At 38.7% G+C, this 16,339-nt stretch overlaps 2 protein-coding genes across 2 annotated transcripts; both read left to right on the top strand.

Moving 5' to 3' along the window:
* Positions 1-342: 342 nt before the first annotated feature.
* shisa4 (shisa family member 4) lies at positions 343-8,786 on the top strand. Its single transcript, XM_056251528.1, has 5 exons — positions 343-758; positions 1,885-2,062; positions 3,341-3,477; positions 5,055-5,243; positions 8,093-8,786. Exons 1-5 carry the CDS (start codon positions 701-703, stop codon positions 8,131-8,133), a joined length of 603 nt encoding a protein of 200 aa, XP_056107503.1. The 5' UTR covers positions 343-700; the 3' UTR covers positions 8,134-8,786.
* A 2,921-nt stretch (positions 8,787-11,707) lies between these two features.
* Positions 11,708-16,069, top strand: lmod1b (leiomodin 1b (smooth muscle)). The gene is made up of 3 exons (XM_056251526.1): positions 11,708-12,208; positions 12,937-14,682; positions 14,917-16,069. Exons 1-3 carry the CDS (start codon positions 11,939-11,941, stop codon positions 14,941-14,943), a joined length of 2,043 nt encoding a protein of 680 aa, XP_056107501.1. The 5' UTR covers positions 11,708-11,938; the 3' UTR covers positions 14,944-16,069.
* Positions 16,070-16,339: the final 270 nt, after the last annotated feature.

Here is a 16,339-nt window from a genome sequence, read left to right as displayed (position 1 = left end):
TGTATGTGTATATATATATATATATATACATATGGTTAAATGGGGGAAGATAAGAATTTACTTTTAAATTAACATTTTTATATAAGTCTAGCATGTGCAGGATGATTGATGACACATCAGCCAGGGTTGTTATTATAGGAAATAAATAGAAACATTTGCTAAATTAGTTATAGCATAATATATTTATCATTGCATTACATGTAACATAACACTGTTATTTCCAAATACGATAAAGCGTAGTCTGTACATATAATGTGAATTAATGTATTTATCTCCAGAAGTGTGAACTGCTCAGATCTGCTACAGGATCCATCCCACTGGCTCCATTTTCCCCTCATGGAATTTCGCACGTCTGATGCACTAGAACAATTACACACAGCAACGGTTAATCTCCGGAATAATTATCTACATTTTCCCGTCTTAGTTTGAATACAACGCTTCATCCCGGGGAAATGAACGTCCTTTAATTTATTTCATCTATGAGGAGGCTGGTACTGGAGATTTGGCGTCGGGCGTGTAGCGTCACGGGCGGTGTGTCATTCCACACAGATCGCATGTTGATCACGAAGCCGCTTGATTCAGAGCTTCGCTTTCTGCGAGACGTGGCAAATATTATAATTTAAAGGTTTCCTTTCTTTTTTCAAAGAATGCAAATGTAACCATTTTTGTCTGCTATAACGGATAGTGTTCTGGAAGCAGGATGTCCTTCTACGCCGTCATTATACCGGTCCTCTATATTATTTTCTCGGCTTGGCAGGGTAAGACGATATTGTAGTTTCTTCATAGGCCTCATTGCTGCAAATATTTACTTGAAGCCTACATGTTTTTTTGTTATAAGGTATTATTTGAGTAATATAATGCTTCTAGCTGACGACGATGTCATTTTATATAATGCAACTTACATACAAGTAACATTGCTGCTACAATGTCAATTTCTATAGCAACAGCTCTCAAACCCCCTTAGATTTGCAAGTTCACATAAGGCTGCATTTGTTTTCTTCTGTATTTTGTGTAGGTAGGTCATTCACTGCAGAACCAGTAACTGAAAGCTAATCCAAGTTGAGACCTTGAAGCAAGTGGTTAACTGACCTACATTTAAAATACTGCTACTGAATATGAAAACAAAGATGCAATTTCTGTAAAAAAATAAACAATATATTGTAGGATTACATCTTGTAAAATGAATGTAAGAAATTAGTTTCTTTACTTTAGTCATTATTTCGTTAGTTGAGTGAGCATCTTAGGAGTTAACTAATCATGAATTAATGTGCTCATTGTGCTTCATTGATATTTCATTCATTCTCCCACCTGAGCATTTAGGCTATTATCATGAAGGTTTAGTGTGTAGTAGTGGCCAAAAAGTGATGTCCGGACTAGGAAAATTGACATCTTCACCCTTTAAAAAAGTTTTAGAAAATTGTATAAACACGTCGTGTAGTTGCATGTGCTTAGAGTCCGTTGTTTTATTTCCAATAACTCAATGAAGCATGCCAAATTATGTGGACACTTTTAGGCCAGGCTGTCAAACAAAGAAATTATGAACTCATGCAAAAATGAGAGAACCAACAAAATGCTCATTACTGATTATGTGGTTCTCAAAGTATGCTTTTTTCTGTGCATAGTAAAATAAAACCTGTAGCTGCAATTTACCTTTTTTTTGCCAAATAACTTTACCACTTAACCTTAACCAAGTTTATTATTTTGTTTTTCTTCCTTCATATTTAATTATATATATATATATAAAAGCCTGTATATTATTGTATTATAAGTGTTACCGCTTTCAATTTTTGTAGGATTCATTGTCACCTTTAGAATCTTTGTTTCCCAATATTTTGTAGTGTTTTGCTATATTTATAACCACTATTTTTTTATTATTACTTTCAGTGAGTGCAAATGAAGACTGCTTGTGGTATGTGGACAAGAATGGCACTTGGCACAATGGCTTTGACTGCCCACTCATAACCTTCTGCTGTGGGAACTGTCACCGCCGTTACTGCTGCCTGGATGGCTTCAAGATGATCACAGAGGCGGGACAGAAGCGCTGCATGCTGTTCCATCTCAGGTACATTTTTCACGATTCTAGATTATTGACCACTTGACCACTAGGGTTAAGTAGTAATGGTGTCTCAGACATCTTTTTGTTCAAACTGTTTCTTTTTGGATCTAGTCCAATTCAGTGGTTGATGGCTGACCCTCCAAAATTCCTTTGTATGGGACACTGTAACCAAGATTGTTACAACATTGCTACAAATGCTGTTGATTGAGCTTAACTTTGAATATAGAATATTTCTGTATGTTTTCTATCTTTTGCACAAAAATATACATTTTGTTGCAGTACTTCATCCATATTCTTGCACTAAAACACACGATCCACCTGTATAAATCGTGTTTATTTTGAATTGTCCTGCCAGTACGATGTCACTTTGTTTCATACTACACAAAGTTTAAATGCTTTAAATTATTATACATGTGTTTACAACTTAACAATTATTTTATTGTCCATTGTTGTAATATTGTTTTTGCTTTTTTCGATTTAAAATAATAGGCTTCTGTCAGTGATTGCATTCATTCGAAATATTTTTTTAAAGTGCATGTCCAGTAATGTACTTATTGAAATATACTGGTGAAATCAGGCATTATGAGAACTAGCAAGTACTCCATTCACCCCATACATCATTGAACTTACATTATGTTAAGGTTTACATACAGTAGTTTAATAATATCATTACATATCGCGGCCTGAACACGAAAATATAAACAAGGCTGTTCACGCAGCCGCATCTCTCTCACAGAGTTTCAAAACAGTTGAAATGACAATAGACAAGTGTATGTCATGAATTAATATTTTGGGGAGATCTGTCCGTAGAAGCAGCCACGATGAATAGCTGATTTGTACGGAGGCATCTGATGACCAAGCTAAACTGGAATTTGTGAATGTTTTTAGCCCGGAGCAATCTGTGTTTACAATGCACAACCTCTCAAGATGGTCACAGTTTGGCTCGCTTTAAAAAGGGTCTAGGATCGGTTGGAGTGTTCACATATGGGCCATTGGGCCAAACATCCAGTGAATCACGCTCAGATCCCTGAAAAGGACCAAGTGTGTAGCCTCGAGAGGCTCATTAATCTCACACTAGGCCACCAAATAAAACTAATTTGATTTTAAGGAAAGCTGAGCAAAAGTATGACTGTTATAAAAGAAATGCTGATCTTAATGGTGAAGCTGCTAATTGCTAGACCGAAAGGCCTAACTATTTTCTATGAGTTGCTCCCAGAGAAGTCAAGATTATTCAAAATTGATGTTAGATAACACCAGTGAAGTTTTCTGTCCTGCCTCTCTCAGCCCTTCCACTATAGCTGGCATTGCTTCATCGATCCTGCTCTTTGTGGCTGCTATAGCAACTATGGTCTGTTGCTTCATGTGTTCCTGTTGTTACCTTTACCAGCGCCGCCAGCAACGTGGCAGAACTCCTTATGAAGGTAAACACAATCACTTCTTTCTCTTCGCAGTACATCCTGAATTTACTACATGTGGTATTTTATTGACGTACATTAGCATGCGAATGAATTAAAAATACAAATAAACAAATTTAAAAATCTGTTTTGTTGCAAAGACACATGAAGGGATTATATGTAATATTTAGAATGTATTTTTTGTTTTGCTGTTTGTTTGCTGTTGGTGTTATTATTCTGTTATATATTAATTAATATACATTGTTATTACAACTACTATAAGTAAATCCAACCTTAACCAGATACAGTACACTCACGTAAACATGGCAAATCGTCATTGTCTATATTTTTGCTAAATGTAAACTATTTTCGCCTAGTGATATGTTAAAAGTTGTAAAAGTATGTTAAAAGTAAAGCAAAATATACTATTAGCAAATCTCGGCTGCATGATTGTTTATATCTTTGCAAAATATAAACTCTAATCTCTAAACTCTAATCTGCTAAATGTGACTTATCAGGCATGAATTTATTTGGATACTATATAAACATTAACATCATGATTTTCTGCAAAACTGAATTGTGAAAAGCGCTATACAAATGAATTGACTAGACTTGACTTGATTTATTTATAATCTGGTATTATTCCTGGTCTGGTATTGAGTGGCGTACCCCCATTTAACATCCTTCTGTGTACCCCGTCTCTTCCACTAAGGTAGCTGCATTTTCATAATATATTAAATTGATTTTCCAGTGAATGTTTTACCTTTATCAATACCTTTATAATCTATATTTACAAATAGGTAATTGAATCAATGACTCTCACGAATCGATTAATTCAAAGCCGCAGATTCGGTCACAAAACACTGCTGTGTGTTACAGTTCTCCTGTGGCTTTCGTTGGAACTATTTTTTCATTGCAAAATAGAGCAAACAATACTGTGTTTAAAATGTACATCACATATTTGGGAAAAATTGCATTCTTCCTCGTATAGTATATTACTAACGTTAAAAACAAGAACTCACTCAGGGTATGTTTTTGTATCGAAGAGTTTGAGTCTTAAATCATTCTCTATGCACATTCTGTGTCTATATTTGTTTATGGTAGTAAGTGCTAAATCCCCACTTTTACAAAGGTATATTGTAGAGAACGGCAATAATGTAGCCCGATTTGCTAAGGCAGCATACTCTGCATGCAACCTATCATGTGCACACTGCTTGTGTGGATGCAGTCAGTTTTGACCGCAAAAGATGAGGTAATTTGATAGGATGTCATGTATTTGACCTTTTATGGCATTTTGCCTGTTAGAAATACATGCTTGGTTTTAATGTTATTTTAAGGTGGAGTAGAATTAAATGAACAGCAAAACTCAGCATTTTGTTCATGTAACCCCTTCTGTCACCTCACTACCCCCAGGAATACGTTTACCCCAGTTTGGGAACCACTGTGGAATTGCATTGAGTTCTTCATTAGTTCTATGTATTTAACCATCGGCTATGTATTTAACCATCGGCACTTACTACTAATTTTCAAAATGCTTGCTTGCATGAACTGATTCTTATAGAAGAATAAAAATCATCATTTACTAACATTAGTCTCAATTTCAGCCCAGCACATTCCAATGGCCAGCTATCCTGTGGAGCATATGTACGACGCTTATGGTAAACCCATTGGACATCCTGATTATCCTGGATTTCCAATGGTACCACAGTATCCAGGTGTCCCTCACCAATATCCTATGATGCACCATGGTCCTTATCCTCCTAATCCTCCTGATGCAGGATACAGTCAAGCAGGTATTCACATGGCCTCTGTCAGAGATCGCATACTTAGCTCTTAAAGTCACCATGAAATCAAAACGGACACTTCTTTTTTTAAGGAATACTGCAGTATTTATTATAAATCATTTATCCATGTAGATCATTATTATTTTTTAACTCATGTGCCCTCATGAACTTTTATTAAAATAACTTCTGTACTTTGCAACTACAACCCGAATTCTGGAAAAATTGGGACGTTTTTTAAATTTGACTTTCAAATCACATGAGCTAATATTTTATTCACAATAGAACATAGATAACATAAAAAATGTTTAAACGAAGAAATTTGACACTTTTATCCACTAATGGCACTTTTCCACTACACAGTACCAGCTCGCCTCGGCTCGGCTCGACTCGACTCGACTCGCCTTTGTTTGGTTTTCCACTGTGTAAAAGTTGTACCTGTACCTGCTTTCGGGTACTTTTTTTCGTACCACCTCCGGCGAGGTTCTAAGCGAGCTGAGGCGAGCTAAGGCGATACTAAAATGTGACGTGAAAACAATGCCGACTGCTGATTGGTCACAGAGAATCTGCATCATCATTGCACGCGCCAGATGGAGTATCCAGAATAACCCCGCCATTTTTAAATAGTTTGGCCAGAGATAGTTACTAAACTTACTACTATTATTATGGCAACTCGGAAGAATACGCCGTGGTCAAACGAGGAGGTGCAGACATTCCTTTGTTTGGTTGCCGAAGAGAGGATCCAGCGAGAGCTTGATGGGGCAACGAGGAACGAAAGGCGTTGCTATGACGACCGGGTACTATTTGTGGCGGTACTTTCTGCAATGGAAAACGGAGCGAAAAGCGAGCCGAGTCAAGGCGAGCCAAGGCGAGTCGAGCTGGTACTGGTAATGGAAAAGCGCCATAAATGAGCTCATTTCAAATTTGATGCCTGCTACAGGTCTCAAAATAGTTGGGACGGGGGCAACAAATGGTTGAAAAAGCAAGAAATTTAGAAAGGATTCAGGTGGGAGAACATCTAGCAACTAATTAAGTTCATCTATATCAGGTCTGTAACATGATTAGCTATAAAAGGGATGTCTTAGAGAGGTAGAGTCTCTCAGAAGTAAAGATGGGCAGAGGCTCTCCAATCTGTGAAAGAGTGCGTAAAAAGATTGTGGAACACTTTAAAAACAATGTTCCTCAACGTCAAATTGCAAAGGCTTTGCAAATCTCATCATCTACAGTGCACAACATTATCAAAAGATTCAGAGAAACTGGAGAAATCTCTGTGCGTAAGGGACAAGGACAAAGACCGTTATTGGATGCCCGTGGTCTTCGGGCCCTCAGACGACACTGCATCACTCATCGGCATGATTGTGTGAATGACATTACTAAATGGGCCCAGGAACACTTCCAGAAACCACTGTCGGTAAACACAATCCGCCGTGCCATCTCCAGATGCCAACTAAAGCTCTATCATGCAAAAAGGAAGCCATATGTGAACATGGTCCAGAACCGCCGTCGTGTCCTGTGGGCCAAGGCTCATTTAAAATGGACTATTTCAAAGTGGAAAAGTATTCTATGGTCCGACGAGTCCAAATTTGACATTCTTGTTGGAAATCACGGACGCCGTGTCCTCCGGGCAAAAGAAGAGGGAGACCTTCCATCGTGTTATCAGCGTTCAGTTCAAAAGCCAGCATCTCTGATGGTATGGGGGTGCATAAGTGCATACGGTATGGGCAGCTTGCATGTTTTGGAAGGCACTATGAATGCTGAAAGCTATATAAAGGTTTTAGAGCAACATACGACGACGTCTATTTCAGGGAAGGCCTTGTGTATTTCAGCAGGACAATGCAAAACCACATACTGCAGCTATTACAACTGCATGGCTACATCGTAGAAGAGTCCGGGTGTTGAATTGGCCTGCCTGCAGTCCAGATCTTTCACCTATAGAGAACATTTGGCGCATCATTAAACGAAAAATGCGTCAAAGACACCACGAACACTTCAGCAGCTGGAAACCTATATAAGGCAGGAATGGGACCAAATTCCAACACCAAAACTCCAGACACTCATAAACTCGATGCCCAGACGTCTTCAAACTGTTTTGAAAAGAAGAGGAGATGTTACACCATGGTAAACGTGCCCCCGTCCCAACTATTTTGAGATCTGTAGCAGGCATCAAATTTGAAATGAGCTCATTTATTGGATAAAAGTGTAAAATTTCTCAGTTTAAACATTTGTTATGTTATCTATCTTCTATTGTGAATAAAATATTGGCTCATGTGATTTGAAAGTCTTATAGTTTTCATTTTATTCAAATTTAAAAAACGTCCCAACTTTTCCGGAATTCGGGTTGTACATCTCTTCTCTGATGATGTGTTTACTGGCATGAGGGCGGGACAAACTAGCGAACCAAAATGAACCAATCAATTCCTGATGGACAAAATCAAGTCCCACCCTAAAAGTTTTTCTTATTGGAGAAGCCATTTCACGGATATAGAAGGGAAGAAAAAAACGATGGCAACTTACGTATCATGCCAACTTTAAAGGTTATAAAGGTTCCAAAAAAAGAAGAATCATTTTTGGTTCTCCAAAGATCCTTTGAGTGAAATGTTTCTTAAAATAACCAGACAGTTTTTCTTTATGTAAAGAACATTTTAACAAGAATATTAAAAAAATCCCCTTTAATGGACCTTTTGTGCAATGGAAAGGTTCCATGGATGTTAAAGTTTCTTCATGGAACCACCGATGCCAATAAAGAACCTTTTATTTTTAAAAGGTTTTTATGCAATGGAAATAAAAACACCACATTTCCATATAATAGCACACAGAATCAGAAAGCTTTTCGCTGAACTGTGTTATTGTTGTGTTTTCAGCTCCTCCACCATACTCCCCTCCCCAATACCCAGGGCACTGAAAGAGCTGGAGTCCCTCAGCGAGAAGAAGATAACCCATACAATGGGTGATGAAGAGGGCCCATGCTTGTTTGGAATCCCTTGTATGAGAAGCGGTTTTAAAAAATGATTTATGTTATTTATTTCTTGATTATTTTGTGGAGTGAAGCATGAACTGACTTCGGAATCGCCTCATGCCGTCGGAGTGTTTTCTTGTTTGATGTACAGCATTCACGTTTCACTAATCAACAAGACTCTTCCCACTTAAATCCAGCAACTCGGTGAACTAAAAGACTGCTTGAAATTTGCCATTATATTTTGTTCAAACTCTCTGAAATGGACCGTTAAATATGACTGTCCTGCAGAAGAGACTGGCTGACAGTTCTGACTTATCCAGGATATAATTCTCTGTTCCGCCAAATAAGACGCAGCGTGTGACATTTGCACTTTATTCTGCAATCGACATGCTTAGCTGTCTTTCCCTGCTTGTTTGTTCAAAATGTATTTATTTTACCGCTAATCTGAGCATGTCATGTGCATTAACACCAAATCATGCTGTACGCTTTTCATGTCTTAGATGTCTTATAGACAGTTAACATGCGGACATGAGACATAGATGTCTTATAGACAGTTAACATGGAGTATGTAAATAAGAAAGAACTTACATTAAGAAAGAATTTCAGCCAAAACTTCATTCTGCACATTTGTAGTTCGTCAACTGTTGTTAGATCTGGCTTGAGGTTGAGCTGTAATGTTAACGGCCCCTAGAATTGCATGTCTTTTATTGTATCTTGCTTCCCAGGCCAGCTGTCAAGGAAATCACAGCAATGTTTGCATTCAGTTAGTTTAGTTCAGTCTGTTTTTACTTGTTTCAAAAAGGTTTTTGTAAAACATTTCACATTCATTTATGTTGTTTTGTTACATTCTCACAGCGAGGTACGTTTAAGTCCCTTTAAGGCAAGTCATTTCACTCGGCGATTATTTTCGTAACGCCCACATGCCGTTATTTCCAGCCATGTACAGCTCCTATTTACTTGAATGAGGAAATACTGAAATTTGTTTGACGAAATTACTTTCATTAAGTTCACGCCAAAAAGAAATGAATAAATAAATACAAATTTTCACACCCTTTCCCATTGGCTCTTTTAACTGTAAAGGTGCTGTCAAATTTACCCTTGTTCAGCTAATTTGAATGGGAATCCTCACAATTATGAATTTTGTCACGTTGTGCGAATGTGCCACATTGACCAACAGTCAATGTTTGAAAGTGACTTTTGTTTGAGCTGTGCTTCATACATCGCTACATTATTAACTTTTTTGGGTGTTTTTCCCCCATATATATTAGCACGAGTGGATGTCTCTGCCTTAATTACTTTAAAAGTTCATCATAAGTTAAACTTTTCAAGGGTAGATGTAAATGAATGTAAATGTAAAGAATTAGACATCACATTAAAATAATCAATTGTCAGGTACATTTGAGGTGCGATTGGTTTTGACTTTAAATGATTTCTGCTACCTCCTCATCTCACATCTGTAATATTAGTTTTGATGCTTAGTCCACTGTTTAAATAACGTGTTAGTTATTTAAAATAATGTATATTTAACAGTGTTGTTTTTGTTATATACAGCATATGCTACTGTATCTGTCACTCTGGAATGTGAAGCACAAATAAGAAAAGGAACTATAAAGAGACATTTTTACAACATGTAACATTAACAGGCATTTTAAACCTGGGGGCGAGGCAATTAATAGATTACTAGTGTTTGAACTTGCACTAATCATCCTAGAAGAGAGGTCTAATTGAACAGACTGGACAAGTGATATTGCATAATTCTCTTTTTACAATAAAAACAGACTTGACTTTGCTGTCTCCATTAATGCTGTATCTGAAATCAATGAGTAACCATATCAACAGATGTAAATAAACTCTGCTGCGATTATCCTACTCTTTTAGACAGCACCAGAGCCCATCGTAGTCCCAGAGCCACAGAAAGACAAGTCTGAACAGGTGCACGAGCCGCCAATAACATCCCTCATGGAGATTACCCATTACCAGTTATAGAGTTTGACCAGGTGTGAGGGCCAGCAGCGATATCCATACCAGTGGGCATATTGATAGAGTAAGAAGGAACGGAGTGGAGCCCAGGCAGAGATGTGTGTGCAGTACTCGGAACCTATTGTAATAATTGTGGAATGTGAAGGGATCAGTTTGAAGTCTCCGTTGTTGGCCTGTTCCAAGTCCCTTTCGTCGCTCAGCACCAAGTCTTTTTCGTCGCTCAGCACCAAGTCTTTTTCGTCGCTCAGCACCAATTCTGCATTGTTGCTGATGCTCCCACCTCCTCTGCCTATGAGGTTCTAGTTATTTGGTCCTGGTTCCCTTCAGCCATTTGGCTCCTTCCCTAGCAGCTCGGATCCGACTTGGGCTTTCAACTCTCCAGCTCTGCCCTGGTGTGTGGATCTCCCTGAAGCCCCGGACTCCACCTCGTCCTGTCGACCCATTGGCCTCACCATGGCTACACACTAGCTCAGCTCCACTGTGACCCCTCCTCCCTCAAGCTCCACCTTGGTCAGTCATATCACCCTGGTTGTGCCACTGACTTTCGGTTTCTTCCTTCCCTCCGACTCCACCGTTGTCTTCGCTCACTCCGGCTCTGCTGAGTCCCCGTCTTCACCTTGGTCCCGCCTTGGCCCTCCAGTCCATCGGTGTCGCCCTGGGTCTTCATCTCCTTGGCTCCGCCTGGGTTTTTACCACCCTCGTCTCCACCTCACTCTGTTGGGCTCCTGGCTACACCCTGGCTCCTCCTCCCACTGTGGGCCTGCATCCTGATGGCTCTGTTTGGAGTCACTCCCTGGCTTCTCCCACCGTCACACCCTCCCTAACTCCTCCCCTGCCATCTCCTCCCTCATCATTGGAGGTCCCTTCTGCCTACTCCTCATCCTCCTTCCTCCTCTGTTGGACTTTGTTTTTTAAGTTTGAGTTGGTTTTTCATTGTTTCCTGTTCTGTTTCCTTTGTTTGCATTTGTTTCCATGGTTATTCATTGTTTGATTAATTAACTGAAAATTTCCCGTTTCTTTCATTGTTTTAGTATATATTGAGCCTGTTTTCAGTTAGTATTTGTTTCGCTCTTATCTGTATACAATGGTTATGTTTGTGTTCTTTAGATCCAGGAGTATCCTGAGTATTTTGTCATTTTGAGTTTGTAATAAACACTGCTGCTATTAGATCCTGCTCTTTTGTTTCTCTGCTGCAACAATTGGTGACAGATTTGTGGTCTTGGCTTACGATTTGCTTCCATTAAGATGAAGCATAATCATTTCAAATTTATGAATAGCCTATATTCTATTAAACTGATTCCTGGAATAGCACAGCAGCCTATTATAGTATCCAACCTATTTCTATAACATTCTTTAACATCACTGGAAAAATATTTTCAGTAGCCTACTCCAGGAATCCTGATTTCCTATCAGGAAGTAACAGTATGTTTCTGGGATGCTTTTGAGTTTTAGTAAACCATATCCTTCCCAATTGCCTTTAAAGGACTATGTACCCCCATCTAAATATGGTCATGTGCTCGATGGATTTCAAGGAATGTCCTAGCACTACAAACTTACGCTGACACTCCATCGCGTCTCGCGCTGCTCCTCGCGTTTCTTTCACATCCAGAAAGGCTTCAATTTGACTCTTTTCCTCGTTTTTCATCTTCACTTTCTAATCTGACAGCTCTATTAATTAATTATTATTTTTTTCAAAAGGTAAAATAACTGAAAAATACACCGATATCTTCAGCAAATTCTACAGAAGTTTTTGTCATTATTGAACGCAACTATGTCCCGGAGGAAAGTGAGGGGACTCACTAAAACCGGGCGACAGGTGAGCGAGGACCCGGACCTCGACAGCTTGCTGTCAAACCTGTCACCTGAAGAAATGGAAGAGCTGCAGAAAGAGGTATCTGTTGTCCCCGATCCAGATCCGAGTGAAATACTCGTTGTGGACCAAACGGATTTAAAACCAACCGCGCCAGTTAAAAAGGAATCACAATTGAGCAGCCAGACCGATGATTTCAAATCCCGCTTCCAGAGAAACCTGTCAACAGAGGTAAAATATTCACTAGCTAGCCTACCTTAAAAGTTTGTCTATGAAAATTTGAACGCTGGAGTTTAGCCTAACATGCTTAGTAGAACCTTGAAGACGTGGCAGAATAAATTAATAAAAGTATAGGCTAATGTGGCTTATGTTTTGTGTGTAGATGTAATTGTATCATTTTATGACACTTGCATAATGTCCACCTTATTTTGTATAACTTTTACAAATTAGACTTGTACAAACTTTAACTGTAAAAGGCTATGCAATGTTTACTTTTTTACTTTTCAATTTAAATACATAATCCAAGCAGGAGAAATATATCTAATAGATACCTATGGAGTCTCTTTGGATGCTAAAGTCTCTTGAAATGTTGGCACAGTTGAAGTTCCTTGGTTGATTGCTCCTTTGCTCACTACCTTTTAAGGATAAGTCTGCCAAGGCTGGAGCTTTCCAGTGAAAAAGTGCAGCTCACAAATCAAACAGTCAGCCACTGTGCAAGTTTACATCTTCTTCACTGTGAAACAACCGACTGTGCATAGTGTAAACATCCAATGTGCATGCACTACAGGTTTATATAACCATCTGTGTCAAAGCAGGGACTTTAGTTTAACATTTTCATGTTTTAATGTAGGCCTAAGCCACTGGTTTTTCCTTCAGTTGGTTCCCCCAAAACAAAAATATAAATTTTATTGTATATGTCGCCATTATTTGTCCATAATTCATACATATTTGATCCTCAGGGAGAGCCGAAGAAGGAGAGCCGGAAGCAAGAGTACCTGCGTAAGATGGGGCTGAGCCAAGAGAAGAATACCACGTCTGACAGCAGAGATGGAGGACTTCAGAGGACCCCCTCCACCTCTTCCTTCCCTAAATGTGATGATAGAATGGAGGACAGGACCCGCAGAGTCACAGAGGGCACCAAAGATGACAAATCTGTCCTTTCCAAAAAGGATGAGGAGAGTGAGAGAAAACTAGAGGTGAAAGAACAAAATGATGGGAGTAAACTCAAAGACAGAAGAGAGATGAGAGAAAGTAGCAGCAGCAAAACAAAAGAATTAATTTCTAAGCTTCAGGAGAAAAAGGAGGATAGTAAAGAGAAAAATAGAAAGGAGGGCAGTCGGAAAAGGGAATCTGGGGAAAGTAGAGCAAAAGAGATGATTTCTAGGATAAAGGAGAAAGAGGAGAAGGAAAGGGAGAGAAAGGATGAGTTTAGGAAGAGAGAGGAGAACAAGACTAAAGGCTATCCGTCCAGGTTAGAGGAAAAGCAAAATCAGGTTCTAGACGACGAAACAAAAGAAAAGGACAAAGATGAAAAACTATTAAGAAGGTCAAGCGAGAAGTCGAAAGAGGGCCCTACGTTGGAATTGAGGGGACTTGCTGAAAATAAAGAGAAAGAACCTGAAAAGAAGGATGAAAATGTAAAGAAGCCGCAGGAATATAATGCAAAGGCAAGTGATAAGGAAAGAGAGGATGTTCAGAAACAAAATGAAATCATAAATGAAATTCATGAACCCATCAAGGAAGTGAACATTGAAAACTGTGTCTCAGACACCATTTCAAAAAGTAAGACCAAAGAGGAGGAAGAGGAGGATGAGTCGGCCAGCATGTTTGATGAAGACCTTGAGAAAGTTCGTCGCAATGATCCGGCTATGGCTGATCTCAATGTGAACAATTCTGAGGTCATAAAAACCAAAACGCTTATTCAGTTCGCCGAGGCCTTGAAAAACAACACACACATCAAAGCGTTTTCTTTGGCTAACTGCCGCGCTGATGACCATGTGGCTTATGCTATTGCAGAGACCTTACGCATTAACAAAAGCATCACTAGCATCAATTTGGACTCCAATCTACTTACTAGCAAAGGCATCATGGCCCTGATCCATGCCCTCCAGCACAACTCCACACTCACTGAGCTACGCTTCCACAACCAGCGACACATCATCGGAGGAAAGTCTGAGATGGAAATGACCAAAATCTTAAAAGAAAACACAACTCTTCTGAAACTAGGCTACCACTTTGAGTTAGCTGGTCCTCGTATGACCATGACCAGTATTCTTAGTCGCAATATGGACCGTCAGCGACAAAAGCGGTTGCAGGAACAGAAGCAGGCTCAAGCCCAAGGTGCTGGAGACAAGAAAGACTCATTAGAAGTTCCAAAACCCGGCTTTGGTAAAGGCTCCCCGAGAGCCTCGCCCAGGCCGTCTCCTATACCTTCTCCCATACCGTCACCCGCCCCATCGCCCAAGTTGACTCATAAGAAAAGGGTCAGTGGGCTGGGTGGTGGACCACCTCCGCCACCACCACCGCCTGGAGGACCACCACCGCCTCCACCTCCAATGCTAGACGGAGACTTCCTGAAGAACTCCCTGATGCCCGTGTCACAGAGGAAGCTTGATGATAGGAGTGGAGGAAGAGGAGGAGCTCAAAATACAAGGGACCAACTTCTAGCTTCCATTAGAGGCAGCAATATCAAAAAGCTCAAAAAGGTATAAAATAATTCATTTAAAAAATCATTTACATAAAAAAAACATATAGGCCTATATTTTATCAAATTAAATTATATATATATATATATTTATATATATATACACACTATCTTGCAAGATAACTTTTTTTTTAATTATCCTGAAACTTTCCTGTAGATAGATTAGGTCTCATATTCAGAGGTTTTCCTGTTTTCCCAGAGAGAGTTTGAACTCACAATGAATTGTTTTTCACAGGTTGCAAAACCAAAGCTCTTGCAGTAAGCCGGCAGTGCAGAGAGATAAACATGAATGAAGAAAAAAGACAGGAATGAAAGGACAGACATCTCACAGACCTTGAGAAGATCAACACTCAGAATCTTCCATACAGAGTCTTTTCTGCTGCCCTACAGTATGGAAGACAGGTATAGGTTCGTATAGATGGTGATTATTCCATTGAATGCACAGCTTCTGCCCAGGAGTCTTTGTACAAAAATACACTGGACGATTTAAAGAAACGGAAGTGTGGTGCAGTCATGGGTTCTTAGAGGCTTCGATGGCCTATGGAACTGCAGAGAACTTGATGCCTTGCTTGTCATTTGCACTAAATGAATCATTTCATATGATAGATTTACTAGTGTGTGTTTGGTACAGTATGTATGTGGATGTTGAGTATAGCCTAGATGTTTGTTTTTCGGCAGTAAAATTGGATCTTCTTACATCTGACTGCATTGAACTATGTAAGAAATAAAACAATCACCTGGATTTTATCCTAGTATTTTGGGTTTGGGAATCTCTATAGTAAAAGCTCTTGCTGATCAGAGATTAAAGGTGGGATTCTAATAGAAAAAATCACATAAAACAGGTATTGTTTCCATGGTACAGATTCTTCAATAGGCTACCTTATATTTTGAATGAGTGAGTGTGAACGAGAACAGAATTACAGCATTTAGGAGAAAGGGATGGATAATCAGATCTATGTGAATATGGCTGCGTAAACATACAAACTACAAAACATATTTTTTTTATCTGAAATTTTCTTAAAATTTATGTAATCCATTGAGTATATATACATTTTAATCACTGTTAAGTGTATTTTTTTTACCATCCATCTGTAATTTATTAAACAACATTAAAAAATGTAGAGATTTTAATTTGGGAATGTAAGCATTCTCTTCAAGAGCACACTTAATGGAAGCTAGAGCAGAATGTTATGCTCATTGAAAATAAGCTGTGTCGAATAAAACGATTCTTATATCAGGTTTCAGCTGTGACAATCCAGTAATTCCATTTGTGTTATGTAGAAAATTCGAATTGTTTTTGGAGGAATCTGCGTGATAAAGATGTGATTGGTCCAACAAAAACACCTGGGTCATGTGATTTTATTTGATTATTTTCAGTTCATTGTCAGAATAATGTCAGAAAACTGGTTCACTGTTGTTTTAGTATTCATTTTAATTTTAGTTGTTATTTTTATGTGCTTTGCCCTTTTTATTATTATTATTTATTTTGATTTCAGTTTTACTTTTAGTAATAATTGGAACTGCAACTTATTTTATAAATTTAAACTTTTCATCTAATCTTTATATTTTATTTTATTTCAGTCTTTTTTTTCAATTACTGAGAACAATTATTAATAGGTTTAGTTTTAGTTCAAATAAAAACACAATACAAACTCCTT

The sequence above is a fragment of the Rhinichthys klamathensis genome, unplaced genomic scaffold (genome assembly GCF_029890125.1).
Source record: "Rhinichthys klamathensis goyatoka isolate OS25496 unplaced genomic scaffold, OSU_Roscu_1.1 h1tg000082l_1, whole genome shotgun sequence".
NCBI classification, from domain to species: Eukaryota; Metazoa; Chordata; class Actinopteri; order Cypriniformes; family Leuciscidae; genus Rhinichthys; species Rhinichthys klamathensis.
Note: the sequence above shows the minus strand (reverse complement) of the source record. Positions and strands in the feature narration are given on the sequence as shown.